At 42.0% G+C, this 22,438-nt stretch overlaps 2 protein-coding genes across 3 annotated transcripts; one reads left to right on the plus strand and one right to left on the minus strand.

The window, feature by feature from the left end:
* Positions 1 to 2,571: 2,571 nt before the first annotated feature.
* fbxo11a (F-box protein 11a) lies at positions 2,572 to 13,848 on the plus strand. The gene is made up of 22 exons (XM_070915559.1): positions 2,572 to 2,789; positions 4,679 to 4,803; positions 4,917 to 4,998; positions 6,300 to 6,444; positions 6,561 to 6,690; positions 7,473 to 7,556; positions 7,655 to 7,787; positions 7,874 to 7,980; positions 8,148 to 8,259; positions 8,356 to 8,462; positions 8,711 to 8,848; positions 9,190 to 9,407; positions 9,533 to 9,713; positions 9,833 to 9,955; positions 10,147 to 10,232; positions 10,439 to 10,515; positions 10,714 to 10,857; positions 11,167 to 11,277; positions 11,399 to 11,506; positions 11,612 to 11,720; positions 11,821 to 11,919; positions 12,078 to 13,848. Exons 1-22 carry the CDS (start codon positions 2,696 to 2,698, stop codon positions 12,205 to 12,207), a joined length of 2,643 nt encoding a protein of 880 aa, XP_070771660.1. The 5' UTR covers positions 2,572 to 2,695; the 3' UTR covers positions 12,208 to 13,848.
* Positions 13,835 to 21,637, minus strand: msh6 (mutS homolog 6 (E. coli)). Of its 2 annotated transcripts, none has more exons than XM_070915558.1 (10): positions 21,361 to 21,637; positions 19,958 to 20,160; positions 19,642 to 19,820; positions 16,905 to 19,473; positions 15,984 to 16,261; positions 15,751 to 15,868; positions 15,563 to 15,652; positions 15,289 to 15,443; positions 14,146 to 14,345; positions 13,835 to 14,004 (listed from the first exon to the last, which is right to left on the minus strand). In XM_070915558.1, the coding sequence occupies exons 1-10, from the start codon at positions 21,621 to 21,623 to the stop codon at positions 13,923 to 13,925; spliced, it is 4,137 nt and encodes a 1,378-aa protein (XP_070771659.1). In that variant the 5' UTR covers positions 21,624 to 21,637; the 3' UTR covers positions 13,835 to 13,922. The 2 variants fall into 2 exon arrangements, with proteins under 2 accessions (XP_070771659.1, XP_070771658.1); XM_070915557.1 differs by having other exon boundaries at positions 19,958 to 20,163.
* Between the last annotated feature and the right edge of the window lie 801 nt (positions 21,638 to 22,438).

The raw sequence follows: 22,438 nt of genomic DNA on the forward strand, positions 1-22,438 counted from the left end.
ACAGATGGTCCTGCTGATAGGCCTGGAGTTGATTGCAGGCATAAAAACAAAATATTATGAAAGCAGACAGATGCATAAACAGAAAAAATAAATACTATAAATGTGCAAGAAAACTAAAAATTTTGCATCAGTTGTGAGGACGCTGCCACCTAAAGGCAGTTGCAGGGTAGTTTTGCAGCTCAGTGTGACTCATTTGCTGGAGGTAGTTAATTAGTCAGTGGAACAGTGTTCATTTAGACCAACCAAAAATATGCTAATTAATTACCATGTTGTCACTACAGGCACATATTGACATCCTACAAGCAAATATTTACATAATCACAATGTTGAGCAGTGTAAAAAGACTGAGGTTTCAGTCTATCAGAGAGGATATCATTCTTCAATGCATTTTGGCAACGCTATTAGAATGACAAACAACATTGTTGTCATGGCAGCATCCTGGGGCAAGGGGTCTGGAAAGAATTATAGTTTACAGTGACTGCCAGAAGTGACTGCTCAGGATGCACGTGGGGGGGAAAAACTTCATATTTTAGCATGAGTGAGAAAAAACCTGAGCAAGGTTGAAGCATCATTGAAGACAATGGAGACAAAAAGACAGACCAGAGGTAAAGAATCATGTGATGCTCATCTTACACACAGCATGTAGTGAAAAGAGGTAGAGATGAGGAGACATCTAGTGGACAATCAGGCTACTGTGCAAGAAAGTAAGTGACAACATATCAGTTCTTTATAGATTGACAATAAGCCCAAACACGTGAACAAAAATTGAAAAGATTAACAAAAATTAAACCTTGCATTACATTTTGGAATATGATGTATAATTAATTGAATATCTTTTTTCCCTGTCAACCTAAAGTACCTTTATCACAGAATAACAACAGCAACAACAGGAAAAGCACAGATGTAAATAACAGAATAATAATGACATAATAATTCCACCAAAGTTCTCATATACTGTGTATGGTGTTTGGGCTGGACCCAGATATATGAGACCCTATTCAGTGTGCTCATTTAGTAATGCTGAATAGCGCCACCATCAGACAGAATAACAGACTTCCTAATTGCAATATGTCAGGCACCATTTCACCCTTTGGAAAGGTTCTATAGCTCAATGTTAGATTCAACATATAGAGTAAGTTCCTGCAAAGGTTTGGTTCTCATGGCTATTTTACTATTTTCTTATTTACACTCTTTACACTCAGTCACTCACTAACTTATGTGAGCCAAGGTTGCACCAAATCCCAAAAACTGTGAATAACACTGAGGGGAAAACCCTGTTTATTGGATTTTGACATGCAACTCGCTGACTTGTGAGGCTAGTTAGGTTTATTTCTTCAGACAAACTGAACAAAGACTCCGTAAAGATGTTTTGTGATACTGTTTGAACAACTAGAAGGTAAGTGACAATTCTTTGAATTAACTCAATACACACTCAAGACAAACTTCTACGCATCCAGCAGTTAATTCCACTGAAGAGTGAGCGTCACTCCAGTCTTCTTCATTGTTTAGTGTGGAACAAACTCTCCAGAACGCAGAACATACATTAGTGTTTCATTCTGCTGTTTTACATGATTAATTTTCAGTATTTTCATTGAGAGGCCTTCAAAATGGCCCACAAGCTGCCGTTATTAAGGACATGATAAGTACGGTTATGTAAGCTGGTGTTCAGCCATTTACAACCCTTGCAAGTATATTAATGGACTCCACCACGTCATTATATTTGCAACAGGATACAACATTACAATTTTGTGTCCTGGGCACTGCAAGGTTTGAATGTCAAACAGGTGTGAAGCAGAGCAGAAAAAATGAAAGCAGTATCTTTTGGCTGATCTGTTTGACATAAAAATGATCAATCATCCATTTTCTAGTTGCTTATCCAGGTCAGAGTGACACCTGTAAAAGGGCAAGTAGAGCTGCTGAGATGTTAGGCTGGTCTGCCCGAGGTCTCCTCCCAGTCAGCCAGTCAGTTGTACCAGGAGCACCTCCGAGCATGCGGTGGGCATCCTTAGCAGGTGCCAAACTACTTGGACAGGCTCCTTTAAATGTAAGTTCAGTACTCAAGTGTCCTCAAAACACAGATCAAGCTGTACATCCACTGTCCACTAAGGTCTACCTTTTGTTAGATAAAATCTAAATGATAACAATCTGTTCAAAATCATTTATCTCTGGTATAACAGGTGGTCAACTCTCATCATAGTATGACAAAATATGTTTTGTGTTACCGGGTATTTTGGTGTCACACACACCAATAACTGATGGCAGTCTGTCAAACGTGCCCTTGAGCAAGACACCTTACCTCCACCTATGAGGACTGTACTCAGCTTTAGTGTGTAAATGGGAGGAAGACTGCTGCTTGAATGGTTGAGCTCGAAAAGTAAGAGGCAATCACTGCTGAATAGACCGCCGTAAACGGGGAAGGCGACGAGAGAGCGAGAGGTCTTTCCATGTGATGTGACTAAGGCCTGACGGACTGTGCCTGTGTCTATTATGGCTCCTCCTGCTTCAGTAGAACAGGGCAAGACGTAACACCAGTGCAGGGGAACGTGAATAACACACAGCGATACGTTTTTTCAGGAGCCACGGCTAAAGATGGCAGATCGTGCAATGCTGAAGAAAAAGACATAGATGATGTGCTTGGAGTCGCCTGTTCTGCTGTGAAGGCTTCGACATTTCTTCAAGATTAACAACACCCCAAATGAACTCCGTCAGAGCAAGTAACGTTAGCAGAAGACCTAGGCGAGTCTCGAGGCCGCGCCCGGTGCAGCCGGAGAGGAACCATCAGGAAAGAGGTAATGTTAGCTGAGCTAGCATTAGCATTACTGAGCGGCTTGTCAAACAGCTAGCCTTAGGGTTGAACTATGTTATACTATTGGACGGATTTATGTATTGTTCGTGTTCATATGTAGTGCGTACGCTATGGCAACGTCGGTAGTCGTGGTAAAACAGTGGGGAGCTAACAGCAGTCTCAAAGGGTCGCTGTGCAGTCAGGAAACACCGAGGCTTTTGTGTTTGTAGCTAGCATTCAGGCCGCGCTTTGTTTTGCTTGATTTTTGCCCCGAGTCGGCCTGTCTTTTGCTTGTCTGACCTCGTATTGCTGCTGAATTTTGTTTTTTGTCAGCTAAGGTTACATTGGTGGTGAAAATTACAAGTGATAGCAATGGTTTGCTTGGTTCATGGGTGACAAACGCAGGGGAGGGTGCACAAAGTGGTTTTGCCAGTTGTCGTAACGTTAGCTTGCTAACTGAACCTAGCCTGTGAAAGCTGTTATTATTAGCATGTTTGGCTAGCTATCTGCGTCTTGGCGTTTAAAAAAAAAAAAAGCCCAAGTCGTCACGGCCTTTGCAACGTTAACATGTCAATGCGTGGTTATAATGCTTGCAATTAATGTAATGATGTTAAAATCAGTCACATAATGTTTTGGTTTTTTCTAAAGTAACATGAACGCTGTGTGGCAACAGACGGTGTAATGTAAGCGAATATTAGCTGCTGTTTTTCAAAGTAAACATTATGTTAACTACGGATACTCTTTAATCATACTTGCCATGGCCCAGTCAGTCTGGGGGACACTGATCAGTGGTTACATTAGTGGTTGGTTGCTGAATCTAATTCAACGTTATTAGGTGGACTAGTGACATATAGTGATGTTGGATCTCACAGCATCAGTTGAATGGCAAATGACAGCAGAGGGTTAACTCTTGTTGTTTCTCACAAAAGTGATTGTAAACATAGATTTGATAATGTTGACAAAACAATCTAATGGAGAATGAAGTCATGCTCATCCTGATAATAAATGATCAGCTTTCTTGAGCCTGTCTCAATTCATTGTTATTATTCATGACCTGCCATGGTACTTATTTCCTTCTGCCCAGGTGTCCACAGCATAGCTCAGTTGTCATTTTAAGGTGACATTAAATTAGTAAATGATGGTGTGGTTGGTAACAGACCCACAACAGTATCTGTGCCCATTTCACATCATACAGTGTATATTTGCTGTGGAAGTGATGTACACATCTGGTCTTAAATGTTTGTTTTAGGCAAACAAGGCAGGAGAACCTATACATGATTTAAGTTTGCAGTTACAGAGAAGTTGCATTAACTGGCCCAGTTTGTTACACAGATGGTGTTTGTAGTGGTTACTGGCCCAGTAGCCGGGGAGAGTCATCTTTGCAACCAGAGCAACAAGCAGGGAGTTTGTATCTCCCTACTGGGGTAGCTATCAGCTCATTATACCATGGTAAATGGCCTTATGAATAGATGACTGGTTTAGGTCAGGGTTGATGCTATGGTTGTTTTGTTTTTCTCTTGATTGAATCCCCACTTGATAGGATCTGTAGTCAATTTGTAGCATGCAGAGCAGGTAATGAACAAATCTGTTTTTGTATTTTCTGCGTTTTGCTGTGTGACCTGTGTGTTTAAATACTGTTTTGTCAATTGCCTCTGGTAATCATTTTGAATTTATGTCTGTTACTCAATTAAAGATCTGGATCTAAATACCCAGATGCAGACCCACTTTCTCGATAAGCATATTTTAAATACTACATCATGAATATGTTGCTGACAACACATAAAAAACACACATTTCTCTTGTATTTCCTTCTGTTGCATGTCAAAGTATTTTGGATTGGTTTAATTGATAGCATTGGAAGTAATATTTTTTTTCTATTTCCACCATTTGCAGATGAGGACGTTCCTGCAGATATGGTCGCAGAAGAATCCGGTCCAGGAGCTCAGAACAGTCCCTACCAACTTAGAAGAAAGTCTCTACCCAAGAGAACAGTGTGTCCGACAAAGACAAACATGGAGGTACATCTACCAGGAATCCTTAAAAAAATAGTATAAATGCCTAAAAGATTTTATTTTGACAAAACAAAACCATTAACATTTAAATGTCTCCACTAACTTCTTTTAATCCACAGGGTGCTTCCACTTCAACCACAGAAAACTTTGGACACCGACCTAAGCGCCCCAGAGTTTCAGGGAAGTGTCAAGAATTACCAGGTAATTAGGAACACATTATTTGACCTCTCAAATAATGTGAGGGGTAATTGTGGGGGTAATGTGAGTAGGGTTATGAGTTAATTACTTTTCAGTAGTACAATGAGACTCAGCAAAGAGTGAGTCAGGGCAAAATGTCCAGTTAGTTACTCATGTTCATTTGTAGTGGGCAGTTATGCATCATAATAATCACCTTGCTGTTTACAAAGTCTGTTATGAATACATGCAGTTTTTTGCAAACTGTAAAATTTTAACTTTCAGTTTCATAATGAAAGGTCTGTGTATTGCATTCAAAGCATTGATATAATGTGATTTGTACATAGGTATCCAAACTTCATAAGGTGTAACATACAGCTGTGTGCAGCATGTATCAGCACACAGATTTATGCAGCTTATAACTTCTCTAGTTCTACTTGAAAATAATGTAACACACATTTGTTTTAGTGGTTTCAACATGACACTTTTATTCACCCTTTAGTCCAAGCTTTCGTTCATATCATCTCTTTTAAAAACCTCTATGGTAACGACATGAAGTAGCACCATGAGTTTCACAAAGTGGAAATTATAGAGTCTGTTATTTGTGGCGTTTAGAGTCCTTCTCATTGAGTGCAGCTCTAGCCAAAGCATCCGAAATAGATGTTTGCCCTGCTAGATGGCATTGGGTTCGAGGCTTTGTGGCGTCGAAGTACACGGTCACATTGCCTTGTGTTGTGCTCACAGTAGCTGCACATGATATGTTAAAACCAAAATAGCAAATATGACATTTTTCTTTACAACTCATCTTCTCTTATTTTAAAGTTAGATGCAAAAATCCACACAAACGGCCGCTTTTTGTTTGTTAATGTATGATAAACAAACCAGTCCACTTCATAAGTGATTGTGTCTGATAATTTGCCATACATGCAGATCTTGCATGTAAAAGCAGTAACTAATATATCATTAAATCAGGTAAACATAAGTTGTCTGTCAGAAGGACTAGGCTGTTTGATTTACTCAGGAAAAGGATAACTTTGCTTTTTCAGTCAGTCAGAAAGATTTGTTTTTATAACCCAGTTGATAATAATTTCAATAAATATTGCTTCTTAATTGGATAGGGGTAAAATAAATTCAATATTTATAAATATTTCAAAGGAGCCTTCATCATTTCTGCAGAAATCAGTTGCTATTGTGACTCTAGAAATAGTTTTGGTTCCTCACGTGATCTTGCTATAAATATGCTTGTATGGCTTCTGTTGTCTAACCTCACCCAAAACCCTGTCCTTTCAAAATATTGTATTCTAATTCCATGGTCATCCTCCTCCCAGCAGCTCCAGCAGAGCAGTATTTGCAGGAGAAGCTTCCAGACGAGGTGGTGCTAAAGATCTTCTCGTACCTGCTGGAGCAGGACTTGTGCCGTGCAGCATGTGTGTGCAAGCGATTCAGTGAGCTGGCCAATGACCCCATCCTCTGGTGAGACCTCTTGCTATAGACTTGTTGGTGTTACTTCTGGTTCTCCTTTGTGTGTTTTTAATATGACTTTGAAAGAGGAGGATGGCGTTAATCGTGGTTATGCCTTCATATTTCAGGAAGAGGCTGTACATGGAAGTTTTTGAATACACCCGACCCATGATGCACCCGGAGGCAGGGAAGTTCTACCAGATAAACCCAGAAGAGTACGAGCAGCCAAACCCGTGGAAGGAAAGTTTTCAGCAGCTGGTATGGCAACCTCCTGTGGGCTTACTGATTCGCTTTTTGATTCATTTGATTTCACATTTTACCATGAAGCAAATGAGAGACACTGCACAACTCTTTGTGGTTATTGTGGCCTTTATGTTAGATATGTGTAGCAGCACTTACTTTACACCAGAAGAGGCAAATGCAGTTTCCAGAGTTTCAGCTGTAATTTAAGACAATATGCATAAAACTAGAAAATAACTTTGACTAAAACCTTCCTAAAATGCTTTGATACCTATTGATGTGAACATCATTCATTATTGGAAAGTTGAAGTATGTGGGGTGGAACCATTAAGCTCAAGTTGCTTCTACATACAGCAGATTATGTTTCAGTATTTGATAAACTTTACGAGTTAGTGTTCAGACATGAATTAGACCCTCTCTGCTTTCTTTGAATCTTTACATCGATTTTTTTTTATTGCCTAAAGTTGCTTCGGTGCGACTTTAAATCCTCTTGTGTGCCAGACAGCTAATGTCATGTGAAAGGGCAACACCACGGGCCATAATGGTGACATTCAGTATGCAGGGCGTAGAAGAGAACTATGCGTTTAAATGATATTCCTTTGCGATGTATTGACCTTTAGGATTGTTTTCCCTGGACAAAATGTCTCTTTCTGTCATTTTTTTAGTGATTAAACCCCCCCCACCTATCTTGTTCAAAATGCAGTGCCAGTGCTTTATTGTCTCAAATTGCTCATTATGAATTACTCTGCTCTTTGGTATGTGAATAATTGTGTGAATCTTTTTTCTTTTCTTTTTTACAGTATAAAGGAGCGCATGTTAAGCCAGGCTTTGCAGAACACTTCTACAGTAATCCTGCCAGATACAAAGGGAGAGACAACATGTTTGTAAGTGAACAGTTTCCAACATTTGCTTAGATTTTTTTTTTGTTTTCTCCCCACGTAAATGCTCCAGTCATTCACCTGACGTGTGATGTTTTCTCCAGTACTATGACACCATTGAGGATGCTCTCGGAGGGGGCCAGGAGCCTCACTTTGATGGCCTGATATTCGTCCACTCTGGTATTTACACAGATGAATGGATCTACATCGAGTCGCCTATCACAATGATCGGAGCTGGTACGTGTGTCTGAAGTCATGGCTACACTTTCATTGTGCATTTGTTTAGTTGTGTCTTAAACTGAACCTTTCTGATTATTTTGTAGCTCCTGGAAAAGTAGCAGAGAAAGTCATCATTGAGAATACCAGAGACTCTACATTTGTATTTATGGAAGGCTCAGAAGACGCTTATGTTGGATACATGACCATTAGGGTGAGATTGCCCTTTCTCCTTTTTCGTGGGTTTATGTAGGCCACATGTACAGTACATCCATCTTTTTTTAAATGATCTAAATAGTTCATATGCACACTCTCTCAGTATGGGTGACAGAAATTGTTATCATAGTTGTTGACAACTGTTTTTTTTTTTCTCTGCTGCAGTTCAATCCTGATGATAAATCCGCCCAGCACCACAATGCACACCACTGCTTGGAGATTACAGTCAACTGCAGCCCCATCATCGACCACTGCATCATACGCAGCACATGCACAGGTAATTCTGCCGCTCCACCGGTCTACTTCAGTATTTCCCAAAATATTTTGACATGGATATTGGTGCACTAATAAATCTCTATCCTGCTTGTTTCAGTGGGGTCAGCAGTCTGTGTCAGCGGCCAGGGGGCTTGTCCCACAATCAAGCACTGCAACATTAGTGACTGTGAAAATGTCGGTCTTTACATCACTGACCATGCACAGGTAATGCACACCTTTTACCCATGTTGTTTAAGTATCAAATTAACACTTGAAGGCACATTTCAGTATCTGTATTCTTGTTCAGTAGGTCTCTGAACTCCACTGGAGCTGTAGTGAAGAACTATAGTCCCAGTCTAGGGAAACCAGCCTTTTACATGAAATATAACATGATAAAATAAAACTGTTAAAAATAACTTTGAAGTATGAAGTGGACATGAAAATATTCAAAGCTTTAAACTTTTATTGTTTAGGGAATATACGAAGACAATGAGATCTCGAACAATGCTCTCGCTGGGATCTGGGTGAAAAACCACGGCAACCCAATCATCAGACGTAATCACATCCACCATGGCAGAGACGTTGGTGTCTTTACATTTGACCACGGCATGGTAAGATACTTACAGGTGTTTGGTTTGTGTTCACTGATAGCTGCAGTCATTTTTCTTTAATTTTTTGACAAGAAGTGAGCGTTTTTCAAGAAGTGATTGTGCCTCATTGCAATTGGTGCTGTGGTGTCACTGCAATGCCACAGTGGTGTACTGCTCTCCTGTATATGTGAGTGTACGCACACTCATTTTAATATAATTATATAGTGTATAATGTAGTGAAGCAGCAGAATGGTTGTGGAAGTGTAAAAGGTTGGTTGTACACGGTTCTTATTTGTTCTCTTAGTTACTGCTGAAAAGTGATAGGACATACAGTAATTGTGTATTTCTCTGTCCATTTCCAGGGTTACTTTGAGAGCTGTAACATCCATAGGAACCGTATAGCCGGCTTTGAGGTGAAGGCGTACGCCAATCCAACAGTGGTTCGTTGTGAGATCCATCATGGTCAGACGGGGGGCATCTATGTGCATGAAAAGGGCCGCGGACAGTTCATCGAAAACAAGATCTATGCAAATAACTTTGCTGGGGTGTGGATCACCTCCAACAGTGACCCCACAATAAGGTCAGTGTGGCCTGGCTGCCAAAGGTCAAATACTAAATTGGTATCATTTAAAAGGTATCAAATAGGACACTGGCCCATGCACATTTGTATCATGTCCTAAAATTTGTTATTTTGTCCAAATACAGGGGCAATGCCATTTTTAATGGCAACCAAGGTGGTGTTTATATTTTTGGTGATGGCCGAGGCCTCATTGAAGGAAACGACATCTACGGTAATGCCCTGGCAGGAATCCAGATCAGGACGAACAGCTGCCCTATTGTCAGACACAACAAGATCCATGACGGCCAGCATGGCGGCATATATGTGGTAAACATTAAACTCATGAAGTTGCACCAGTTTCTTTTGGCCTTACAACTTGGAATGTTCTTCTTCAGCTTTCTTATTGGGGAATTGTAGCATTGATGCGGTGGTTTTGTATTACGCAGCATGAAAAAGGACAAGGCGTCATAGAGGAGAACGAGGTGTACAGCAACACGCTGGCAGGAGTGTGGGTGACAACAGGCAGTACGCCAGTACTGAGGAGGAACAGGATACACAGTGGGAAGCAGGTAAGATAACGTTTCATTAAGTTTAATGATGAGAAATAAATGTGAAGTGACAAACCCATAAACACCTTGATGAGATGCAGAGTGTTATCTGATGTGATGTAGGTAGCACCGTTGTTTAGAAACAAATTCATAAAATGCATTTTTATACCAGGAATAATTGAGAGCTAATATATTTTCTGTCATTTAAACAGGTTGGGGTCTACTTCTATGACAATGGCCATGGCGTGCTGGAAGACAATGATATCTACAATCACATGTACTCTGGAGTTCAAATTAGGTTGGTGGAAGATCACAATAATATGGAAATATTCACCTAAACGCCTTAATGAAAGTTTGGATAAATCAATCATAGATAAATGTCCCAATATAGTCAGACTTGAGTCCTGATGTAAAGATGGTTCGGTAGGGAAGGAAATGCATTGAACATTAGTGAGGCAGTGAATCAATCATCCCTTGTGTGTGTCCTTTTTATTTTTTTGACAGGACTGGCAGCAATCCCAAGATCAGGCGGAATAAGATCTGGGGAGGCCAGAATGGAGGCATTTTGGTTTACAACTCAGGTGAGAAGCAGAGTCTGTTTTATTATTCTACAGAGTCCAGATTTACTTTCCCCCCCCCCCCCAAGAGGTGGTTTTCTGAATCAATCTACTTGTTGACACCTGACAGAGACTCGTGGCCATTTTTAATATACTGTTTGACCAACGTGACAACAGTTCTCCCGTTGCTGTAATAATCAAACATGAATATGTGTTTTTCAGGCTTAGGCTTTATCGAGGACAATGAGATCTTTGACAATGCGATGGCCGGAGTGTGGATCAAGACGGACAGCAACCCCACTCTGCGGAGGAATAAGATTCATGACGGGAGAGACGGCGGCATCTGTATATTCAACGGAGGAAGAGGTAACTAATCAATTTATTGTATGGAAATGAGAGGGGGTACTTATCACAGTTGTTAAAGGGGTCCTGTGGAGTTTTCATGTAAACAAGCAAAAGTTATGATTACATTGCAGCATACCTTTGGTGTGTTACCACCACCTGTACGTCAGTGGAATAGTGTGACACCATTGGTAGGACTTAAATAGTTTGATAGATCGCTATAATCAAATTACAAATAATTTCAGTTAGGCACTTTGTATCTCTAAGCTATTTGTACACTTTAATTTTCATGCCAGTGGTTTGTGGGATTGAGAGTCTGTTTTCTGTCTTCAGGTCTGTTAGAGGAAAATGACATCTTCAGAAATGCCCAAGCAGGAGTTCTCATTAGTACCAACAGCCACCCCGTGCTGCGGAAAAACAGGATATTTGACGGCTTTGCGGCAGGTGGGTAACACACAGGCTGTAATCTGTCAATCATTATATAAACATCCTTACAAATATGTCTGTGTAAACAGTAAGGTACAGTAAGCCTTGCTAATGGGAACTGTGTGTTTTTTACTACTAGGTATTGAGATCACCAATCATGCCACAGCGACCCTAGAGGGCAATCAGATCTTCAACAATCGCTTTGGGGGATTGTTTCTTGCATCTGGTGTCAATGTTACAATGAAAGGTACTCTCTTGGTCACAAAGACTTTGACACATTTTCTTGAATCCTGAATTGCCTGTCAACAGATCAAAATGTTAAGTTTACCAATTTCTGTTATCTTTCCTCTAGATAATAAAATCATGAACAATCAAGATGCTATTGAAAAGGCTGTGAGCAGAGGTCAGTGCCTGTACAAGATTTCAAGTTACACCAGCTACCCAATGCACGATTTTTACAGGTAATTTATGTTTATACTTGTTATCAAGGTGGCTAGAATATCCTGAAACTGTTGGGTCTGCGTCGTGATAGTTAACAAACACAATCTGGTGTCCCCACAGGTGTCACACCTGTAACACAACAGACCGCAACGCCATCTGTGTGAACTGCATCAAGAAGTGTCACCAAGGACATGATGTGGAGTTCATCAGACACGATAGGTCAGTCTTATTGACCCACATCACCCCCTTTACGCTTTGATGTGTGTCGCTATATAAACAGGTGTATCAGGGTCAGGCGGGGTACTGAACATACAGTATATTTAAATATATTGTGCTTTCTGGAGTATAACTAAACACAATTCTTTCTCCTCTTGCAGATTCTTCTGTGACTGTGGTGCAGGAACGCTGTCAAATCCTTGCACGTTAGCTGGAGAGCCGACTCACGACACAGACACACTATATGACTCGGCTCCTCCTATAGAGTCCAATACACTGCAGCACAACTGAGCTCGAGACCCGAGGTCCTTTTGTGCTTTAGCAGTATCGGACATAAGAGACTTTAATTTGTGCAGTGGAGGAGGAAGTACAAACTACAATACAGATTCACTTTGACAGAGCATATACAGAGACTTAAATAAAAAAAAGACTTGGACATGTATATGCTAAAAGGAGACATTTAGAGAAAAAAAAAGTCTGATTATGGATGCCTCGCCTTTTCTTTTTCTTGAATTATTTGGCGACAAAAAAAAGATGACATCAGGGGGACAGAGCAGAAGAGCAGCTGACTCAGGGTTTGTGGGTGTGTTTGTTTGGTCAAGTAAGTGAAGCCGGTGAGAAATGGACGAGAATCCACCGAGGCTCATCTGCTTTTAAGAAGTGGAAGCACGAGATACCGCAGTCATGTACAGACCCATCGTGGACAGATGTCAGTCAGAAGAGGCACAACCTTTCTCAAGAGGAGGCAAAAGGCCCCTAATACAACAATGCTTCCATCATTGGGCAACCGACGTGCTCGTATGATATGTACAGGAAAAATGACATAGCACTTCAGCTTTTTTTTTTTCCTCAAGACAACTGTTGAGATTTGATTTTAATGCTTTTTGTGTAGTTTTGTATTTTCATGCAAAAATCTTACTGTACTTGAATGTCTTTATTTTATTAAATGTGTACAAATTTTTTGGTTATTATACCCTAGAATTGCTGTAATTATACATGTCGCAGTATCTAACTTCTTTCTGTGAAAGAGATCAGAGGAAAGAGAGGAAAACACTAAACATTTTCTCCAGCAATGTTGACTCATTTACATTTGCAATACAAAAAAGAAAAAGAAATAGATGCTGAAGGTGTGCTTTCACAAGACTTACAGCTTTTTCTATTTGGAATAGCATCACAAATGTTTGTCTTTGTGGGGGAACAGTCGTGATATTTCAGCATGTTTTTACATAATCTATGCACATTTTCTGTTTGTATCACATGAGACCCAAATTACAGGAAGGACTAATAAGAGTTGGGGCAAAATCATCATTTTTACTGAAGGCTGCAGTTGTGTAATAATTTCTGGGTGTAGTTGTTTAGCCAGATGAACCCATGCCATTCTGAATAAGATGTGGCCTCCGCTTATTTTCCGAATAGAACACGTTGGGGTATTATAATACATCTGTTAGGAAGTGATTTAAGGACATTTGGATGGCTGTATAGTCTGTGGTACATTGACTAACAGTCATTGATTTATCAAGTAGATTATATAATCTATATACATCTTGCCCTCAGTGTGGTTGGCCTGTTTAGATACATTTCTTTGTAGAGGACAGCCTCACTTAAAGAGAAGTCTTGTGAAAGCACAGCTAATGTTGATGTGTTTTTCCCTTGTTTGCCAATGTTGCTGGAGAATTTAAAAAGCTTTTACTCTACTGAAGCTGAGACAAGTATCTATATACAGCGCTATATGGTTTCACCCCCCCCCCCCCCCATTCATGTGTACTGGTGATTGTGGGTTCTCATACAGACTGAAATGTATGCATGTATCATAACATCTAGACTTAATATATTGTGAAGTATTCAATAACCGTTATGTAGGCGCTAGCGTGAATTAAAAGGGTTTAATTTCCTAGATGAAACATTGTCATTTTTTTAAAAATAAACTTTATTAGATCATTACAGTAGTGTTTTTTCAAGTGCTGAGAAAACAAAAAAATCCAGCAAGAACAAAGCATGTTTACAACCTACAGGGTGTTGAGCGTCTGAACAAGTGAAGCAAAGTGTGTGTTGCCCAGTGTAGCATCTTCAGCAAACTGGCAGAGCTTCCTGCAAGAGAAGAAAGGGGGAGGGGGGGGTCATGACTAAGCTTTGGTGTTTATTAATAACCCGCTCAAATCCTTGCTGTCACTGCAGTAACATGAGGTGCAGTAGCTACAGAATATATTAACCCACAATACTAATACATACTTGAAAAGTCGGAGGCTAATGGTGCTCTTCTCAAACTCTCTGGCCTTCCTGTGTCCTGATTGGATGACCTCCTCTGGCAGGCTGGCGAGTCGAGCGGCGTTGAAGCCGTAACTCTTTGGACAAGCACCGGTGATGAACTTGTAGAGGAATGTGATGGTCTCTTGACTCGGATCCTCACATTCATTCTCCACCATGCATGCCTGAAAGGGACAAAACAGGGACGTTACACTTAATACCAGGGCACTACACATGATCCAGAATACACAAAAACAGACACACGGTACTTTACTGCACTGCAGACTGTTTGAGAGCAACAGGGTGAAGCCACACAACCTGCCAAGCACAAGGCTGAAATTATTCATTTGTGCACTTAATTAGTAATTCACATGCAATCAGCAAGTTGTTTCGTGGAAACTGCACAAAATGACTGGCATCATGTTACTGAACTTCAGTAAATGGGAACTTCAGTTACAGGTTGTGGCTAGAGGAGCACCCACAAAGATGGCACCAGGGAGGCAGCTGTGTTGTAGTGTAAATGTGCCCATTACTACTGGATTCATCCTCTCAAGCTAAACTCTTTAAAGTCATTGCTTTCATTGAACTTGTCCTTGTCCTCTCTGCACGTTCTCATACATTTTGATGCTATATTAAACATCGTTTCAGCACTTTGCTGAACAACTTCGGCCTCCACTGTAGGTGCATACTGCTTTGTAATGCAGTGCAAGTCAAAGTCAAAGCTGTTTTATAGTTTGGGTGCTGCCCGCGTGATCAATGAGACTACACTGGAATAGTAAGATATGCTTTCCTTTGTGTTGATTTGAAGGAATGATTTCACAGTTCAAATGATTACTTAGCTATTAAATAGCTAATTTGTGCGAGACAAACATACCCAGCACCTCCCAGGCTCTGCATGAAAGCAAGAAATATGACTTCAAAAGTGAATTTCCTGTACCAAAGGATTCACAAACAGAAAACACACTGTATGTAAGAAATAGACTGAACAAGAAATCAAATTATCTACACAGAATTTGACGTAAAACCTTAATAATTTTAGTGACAGGTTTTTACATTTTAACATTTTGAAACTGTCTGCTACTGTTTGCCTGTTGCAGTATTTAGCATGTTTTGTGTTGCTGCACTCACCATGTGGCCCAACCGCACAGTGGGGTTGTTGGCGTAGTCCTCCACCAGGGAGTGGTAATGTGTGGAGAAGAGGGTGCGACAGCAGATCTTCTCAGCAAGCTCCTTCACAACAGCACTGGCAATCGCTGTGCCATCATATGTGGCTGTGCCCCTTCCTGCCAACAGTTCACAGCTGAATTACTACACCCCGCAGACACACAAACAAGGACAAAACAGTACTGAGGAGACTGCCATTGATTTTTTCTGTTACTATGAATAACCAACAAAGACTTACCTAATTCATCCAGGAGCACAACTGAGTGTTTAGTGGCATGGTGCAGGATGCTGGCGGTCTCACTTAGCTCCACAAAGAAAGTACTCTCTCCTAGAGAAGACATATTGGATAATGCAAGTTTAGCCCTTGAAGTGGAAGCTTAAGACATTGTCCCTTATGTGTTACATTACAGGAGTTCATGATGTTACCAGCCATAATACGATCCGAGGCTCCCAGGCGAGTGAAAACCCTGTCAACTGGTGTGAAGCGCAGCCTCTCAGCAGGGACATAACAGCCCAGCTGAGCTAGGATGATCACGAGTCCACACTGTACAAAAAGAGCAGCACAGTGTCTCAATATGGGCCCACAAAGACTTGAACCTGCACTGTCCACAGGGATGTGAAATTCAAATCATTTCCAGTTCAAGTTTTTGTAGTTTCACCTGTCTCATGAGAGTTGACTTTCCACCCATGTTTGGCCCTGTGACAAGGACACAAGAGGCATGACCTTTCTCCTCGTCACCGCTACCAGGGCAGCCGATGTAGATGTCATTAGGGATGAAGTCATCGCCAAAAAAGGTCTTGGTGACACAAGGGTGGCGGGATCCAGTGAGGTCAAGGAAGGGCGCTACCTGGTCATCAGCCTCAGGGAGCACCACCTCCGGCCTGGTCATTGGTCCGTCTCCGCCCTGACTGTAGCGTGACATGGCCAGCAGCACATCTGAAAACAAATGACAATTTATTAGTAACAAAAGTAAAAGAGGAATTAAGGACTGAACCAGTCATCCCTTAAAACTCAGAGGAAATGATAATTTTCTACCTGCTTTCTTAGTATTTCATGGGACGATTCTGCAGCTCTGTTAAAACTCCAGTGGCGGAAAACACATTATAAGCAGCACAGTATGTTACTGCACCAGAGATCAGTAATAAACTATGCAACTATTGCTCCCTCTGTCAGGAGCAAACACCAGTGCACAATTTCCATAACAATGAAACACTAATTATTGTCAACTTAGCCAAATTTTAAACGGAATAGTTACTCAGGGACAGTGCGGTTTCTAACAAGCACTCAGACTGGTGTAACATCATCATCTAATACTCATTATGGAGGTATATTAGTAACATCTGCAGGAAATGTATTCAGAGCAGACACCTGCAGTGCAAACTCATGTTCACAAGCCCAAGAAAGAGAGAGACCCCCCCCCCCCCCACAAACATAAAAGGAAATTACAATATGAGGACGAGATGAACAACACTTTGTGTTTGATACTGCAGTAATTTAAATGCATCACTTCTCAAATGTAAAATGATGCATGCCTGTAAAAAATAATGCTGATTAACAAGAATAAGATGAATGTAATTACCAAGCACTGCCATGCACTCCACACCGGTCTTCCAGTCTTTGTAGTTCTTGTCAAAGTTGTAGAAGAGCCTCCTCATACAGTCTTTCAGGGCAGCATCTCTCTTCTCCTCAAATCCCTGCAGCTCTGAGAACAGCTGTTCAGTCTCCTTTGTCACATAACGCTTCCAGCCTTTCTTTGTAGACTTCACCTCGTACTCTTCAGGAATATTCCTCTCTGAGACACTGTCAGGCACCTCCATCTGGTAGCGGTTTCGCCCAGTTCCCCAGAAGGACATGCTTTTACAGCCAAGTCTCTTCTTCTGTCTATCCAGGTAATCCTGTAGCTCCCGCTCACAGTTCTTGACTCCGGTCAGAGCCTGGTCAAACTCTGGGTCAAAGCCAGCTTTAGGGGTTATGACACCAGTAGTGCGGGCTTTCTGGTGGTCGAAGGCCGTCTCCCAGCGCCTGAGTTCAGCAGACAGGTCGGGAAAGAGGCCTTCCTTTTCACTTTTCAGACCGACAACTTGATGGAGCAATGAGGATTGAGATTCGCCTGAAACTGGAGCGAGGACAGAAATGATCTCCTGCATAATTTTGAAACCTTCCAGTGCTGAGAGGAAGTCTGCTATCTTGCGCTTGCTGTAGGTGACCTCCTCATAGAGAACTGCTCTGCTGTCAGGGTGATCCTGGCCCTTCAGAGGAGTGCCAATGCTGTGGATTTTACTCAGAAGACGCTCCAAATCTGGGAGCTTCTTCAGCAGGTCTGAAACCTCAGTAGCCTGGGCCTGAGCTCCCATCAGGTCTTCCACTGCATCCAGTCTGTCCTTGATGGATGTGGGGTTGCATACAGGAGCACAGAGCCACTGCTTCAGCAGCCTCTTGCCAAATGGGGTAGAGCAGGTGTCCAAACGCTCCAGCAGCGTCCCTTCTGTTCCTCCTGACCCATTCTGAAAGATTTCCAAGTTTGCCAGAGTCACTCCATCAAGGACCATCCGCTGACGAGTCTGGGCAAAGAAACTGGCAGGTCCAGCAGCGTTCTCCATCTCAACATCAACAGGGACATATTCTTCAAAGTTGGCCATGGAGAGAAGCTCTTGGTCTACCAGACATTTCTTCAGGTAGAACATGCTTCCGCCCAGTGCTGACAGTGCCAGCTCATAGCCCTCTTTAGGAGTGAGGCACAGAGAGTCGCTCTCAGAGGTCATCCCTTTTAGAAGAGGAGGAAGAAAGTTGTTCCCTGTCCCCTGATCCTTACCACCAGACTCTCTAAAGTAATCTTCTTCTGAAAGAGTTTTAAGAGTCTTTTGAGCATCCCAGAACTGGTTGCCTGCATTAAGTCCTTCCTGCAGAGCAGAGGACAGAGAGGCCTTAAGTATTTTGCGGGTTTCAACAGATGGGTTCCCCTTTTCAAAGAGCACTTCAGCAGGGGCATAGTGTGCTATCAGGGTGCGCAGACGTGAGCAGTGACGATCGTCTGGGAACTGACCCACGTGGAAATAACCTACAGAGGTGTCTACAAAGCAGACTCCGTAGGTGCGGCAACTACCGGAACTTTCCTCTTCAGCCTTTTCCTTTAAACTCAGCAGATACTTGCTCTGACTCTCAGAGGGAGCGCCGTCCAACACGCTGTAGGTTTGGGTACCTCGTGTGATAATCCGGCACACCTCTCTTCTCACCACACGGTCAAACTTTGTGGGCTTAGCCATGGTCTTACAGCGTGCCTCCATCATCTCTGGGGTCTCCGTCTGCTCCACACGAGCCACCTTGTAGCCTTTCTGGACCAGTACGTCTGAGAAACGTCCAAAGCCGATCTCTGGAAAACCTGAGTGTGCCCAGGCCCCCTTCATGAAAGTTAGTCCCAGCTCGTTGACTCCGATCACAGCATCCATGTGGTAGAGCTCATAAAACTTCCCCACCTTGTAGAAAATGACTGTATCAAACATTTTAGATTTCAGCTGCCACCACCGACGCATACCAGGAGTGATTCTGTTTAGAAAGTCTTCTGGCACGAACAGGGTGGTAGGATCGTAGTCATCTTCTGACTGTCGCCGCCTTCCGCTGTCTTTCCTCCTGCCCTCCTGCAACCACTCCAGCTTCTCGTGGTCCCAAACTGTGGCACCTCCACCAGAGCCTGATCCGTTTGCCTGGCTCTCAAAGTTGTCAGGGGCAGAGAAGACTGACAAACGAGACTTGGTGTCGGCTGCAACAGCTCGTTTTGGTGCAGCCAAAGGCGGGGTAGTAGGAACCTTGGCTTTTGTAGAAACAGACTTTTCTGCAGGACGTTTGCGCTTTACAGGCTTGATGGGGCTTTCTGCTTCAGATTCTTGTGTGCTCTCCGCTTCCTCCACTTCACTGCTCACCGTCCCTTCTTCCTCCTCATCTTCACTGCTGGATGCAGCATGTTCTGGTTTGAATTCCTCACCCGATCCATCACTGTCTGAGTGTACAATTATGCGACGGCGCTTGGCCTTATTTCCCTTTTCTGTTGAAGCACGGGATGAACGTCGACTGACCTTGGATGACTTCACCTCCTCATGTTTCTCTTCACCCTCATCACTATCCTCGTCATCTGATATTGTTGACTTGTCAAGCTGAAAAAAGGACAGGTAAAAATTAAAATATGTAACCTGCTTTACTGACCGGATTAGATATACAAAAACACTCTGTATTACTATTACTACTCATAACAAAAGGCATTTGTAAAGTGCAGACTTCTATGTCCTTATTGTCAACAAGGTAGTCAAATATAATCATGTCACCTCCATTTCTTCATCATCTTCATCCTCTTCCTCATCAGACGGATCCATACAGAGAGGCGTCTTTACTCTTTTTTCAGGGCTGTCGAACATAACGGCATCAGCGAGCTCCATTGCATGTCGGATTACAGGTTTACCGCTGAAGAACACCCCTCCTGTTTTAGCATCGCTGCTGTCAGAGCCTGGAAAACAGCACGAATGAGATAAGCCATCATACAACTAGAGCAAATGCTGTCATGTAGCTTACTGAGAGAACAAAGCACATTAAAGCCACAGCTGTAAGTAAGTAACATTAATTAAGGGATTCACTGTAGCCAACCTTGGTACTCTCGGATATATTTGGTGCTGACCCATCCTCTAGTTGGGGGTTCATCAAAGAAATGGACATGTATGCGCTGGGCCCGACCACGGCCCCTCATCTGCTGTCCAGTCAGAGGTTGGGGTACCACCATGCATGGCCACCAGGGGTGTCCCTCCAGTTTTGCCCACACAAGGGCACCAGCACTGAATGTGCATGCTGGGCTGCTGAAGGAAGGAAAAAACAAAGACATATTTAAGTCATACAGTATATTGACCCTGACAAATATGGACATCTTGTAATTAGTGTAGAATTGTTAACAGCTCTTATTACTGGTATTCCTCTAAATGATCCTCAAAGTACTGCTGCTAGCCATCTACGGTCACATTGTATCAAGCTGACATAATACTGCAGCTCAGAAAACCTGATGCAGTCCAACATTTTGAGTAATTATCAACTGCTTATGAAACTGGACCACATCTACAATTAAAATTCAACCAACTAGTGTCCTTTAAACATTGTGACAAAACTCACTTATGACTAAACAAAGTTTATGCAAGGACATTTATACAGATATAAGTACCACTTCTTTACTTGCAGTTGTTTATTTTATCTTGAACATTTTCTTAAATGTTACACAGCATTCATTTCAACCTGTCAATCAAGACGCCCCAATTTAGCTTAAAAAGTAATCACCACAATTAAAACAAAGATAACTTGGAGATGTAAGATTACCGTTAAAATTGTAGTGTGTATGTATTTTTCATATAAATATGCATTTGGTGAATTTTGAGATGTCTGACTTGGAGTGATTTTACGGACAGGTCTTGACTGTGTGTTGATGTCTCAGGACTATGATGTTGCCTAGTCGCTTTAACTCCTGCCTCATTGCTTTGTTTACGTTATGTCATTCTTGACATTTTTTGAAAACTACACACATTTCAGTGTGAGCAGAGGAGGAGGGTTATGCCATGATGAGTTCACAAACAACAACCACCACCTCATCAGCTCACGTGTCTCTAACTTCAGACAATCCACATTATCTAAACTATGCTAAGTGACAGCCACACATTTCACTAAAAATCTCTGTAATCCACGTTGGTAATTTAGAAGCATAAGCATTGATTTGACCAAAAGAAAACCTCGTACAGCATGGTCTGCAGGACCTATCATGTCATGTAAACATGATCGAAAGCACGACCGACTTCCCCTCTTAAATGAAAGCGAAAAACGTTGTAGTAAAATATTTCATATTTTTTTATTAATCTGTGTACTAACTCAAAAAGAGTTTTCGACCAACCATATGCCTCCGAAAGCATCATTTTGGGGACTTGCAGACAATCGTCAGCAGAGGGGAAAAACAGTGCAGAACATGTGTCCAGCAATTACACCGCTCCCGACGTTATCAGGGCTAGCTAACTCACCTTTGTTTGGTTGTTAGGGCCTTGTCACCAAATAGTTTGTTGAATCCCCCTTTCGCAGGCTTGGAGCTACTTTTCGGTTTAGCTTTGTGGGTCTTGGCTGATTGTTGCTGCGGTGTCTGTTTAGCTTGCTCTTTCGGAGAGGAGTTGGACTTCTCTACGGAGGAAGGCAGGTCTGCCTCGGTCGGAGAGGGACTCGGCTTCGGCTTGGAGACCGGAGGCGGAGACTTTGTAAAAAAATTGAAAAGGGAGCTTTGCTTCGCCATGTGTGCGAGTTTCAAGGCTGTTTTCACCCTATTTTTGTAGATTTCCTAACGACGGTGTAACGACCCTCCCTGCATCACCTAGCACCCAGCTAGACAGCGTCACGGCGCGAGCCTGTTCGCGGGAAAGACACACACACGTGATGTTGTGGGAGGGGACACGAGCCTCCTCCAATGACAAGGGAGTACACTATAACATGGAAGTCACGTGGTGTCAACATGACTTCCTTTGGCGCTCAGGGAAATCTATTTTGTCGTCCTCATTTTCCCTCTCAACTTTATTTTCAATACAACATAGAGTTTGTACGTTTATTTTTGCTCATATTAAGACTCAGCAGAGTCTACCTCTGAGTTTACCTCTAACTTAAAGTGATTAGAGGTAAAAGAGCAACACACACTGAACAAGCTACGTTATAAATAAAATAAATAAACATGTCTTGTTATATGTTTGTGTTTGACAGATGAGATAGTAAACAGCACACCAGTCCATTCAGAATGACTGTATTCATCATTGCAGCACACAGTATGGATCTACTTTTAGGTCCAATCAGAGAAAAGGTAGGGGGGGAAGTCACATCCGTCTGCATGTTGTTTTTCCTCTGAATATTACAAAGTAATTCTTGAATTGGAGTCAGGTTTATTGGCCATGTGTACTCACACGTAAAATGACTTTGAACTGGGCTGTCAGTAGCTCTAAATGTACTTATTTATGTAGTGCCAAAACAAATCAGGATAAACAGGAAGATAAACAAACAGAGCTATTATGTACAAGGGAATAAATAGTGTATGACCTTAGTGTATAAGAAATGCTGCTGTAT

This window comes from Enoplosus armatus, chromosome 12, assembly GCF_043641665.1.
Source record: "Enoplosus armatus isolate fEnoArm2 chromosome 12, fEnoArm2.hap1, whole genome shotgun sequence".
Taxonomy (NCBI): domain Eukaryota; kingdom Metazoa; phylum Chordata; class Actinopteri; order Centrarchiformes; family Enoplosidae; genus Enoplosus; species Enoplosus armatus.

What these genes read in the sequence shown, in the direction of transcription:
- fbxo11a (XM_070915559.1), top strand. Translation starts at nt 2,696, where the DNA reads ATGAACTCCGTCAGAGCAAGTAACGTTAGCAGAAGACCTAGGCGAGTC. An exon ending in CGACAAAGACAAACATGGAG is followed by an intron (nt 4,804 to 4,916) that starts GTACATCTACCA and finishes TTTAATCCACAG; the next exon opens with GGTGCTTCCACTTCAACCAC. An exon ending in TTGGATACATGACCATTAGG is followed by an intron (nt 7,981 to 8,147) that starts GTGAGATTGCCC and finishes TCTCTGCTGCAG; the next exon opens with TTCAATCCTGATGATAAATC.
- msh6 (XM_070915557.1), bottom strand. Translation starts at nt 21,623, where the DNA reads ATGGCGAAGCAAAGCTCCCTTTTCAATTTTTTTACAAAGTCTCCGCCT. An exon ending in CTCGGATCGTATTATGGCTG is followed by an intron (nt 15,653 to 15,750) that starts GTAACATCATGA and finishes TGTCTTCTCTAG; the next exon opens with GAGAGAGTACTTTCTTTGTG. An exon ending in ATTAGCCTCCGACTTTTCAA is followed by an intron (nt 14,005 to 14,145) that starts GTATGTATTAGT and finishes CTTCTCTTGCAG; the next exon opens with GAAGCTCTGCCAGTTTGCTG.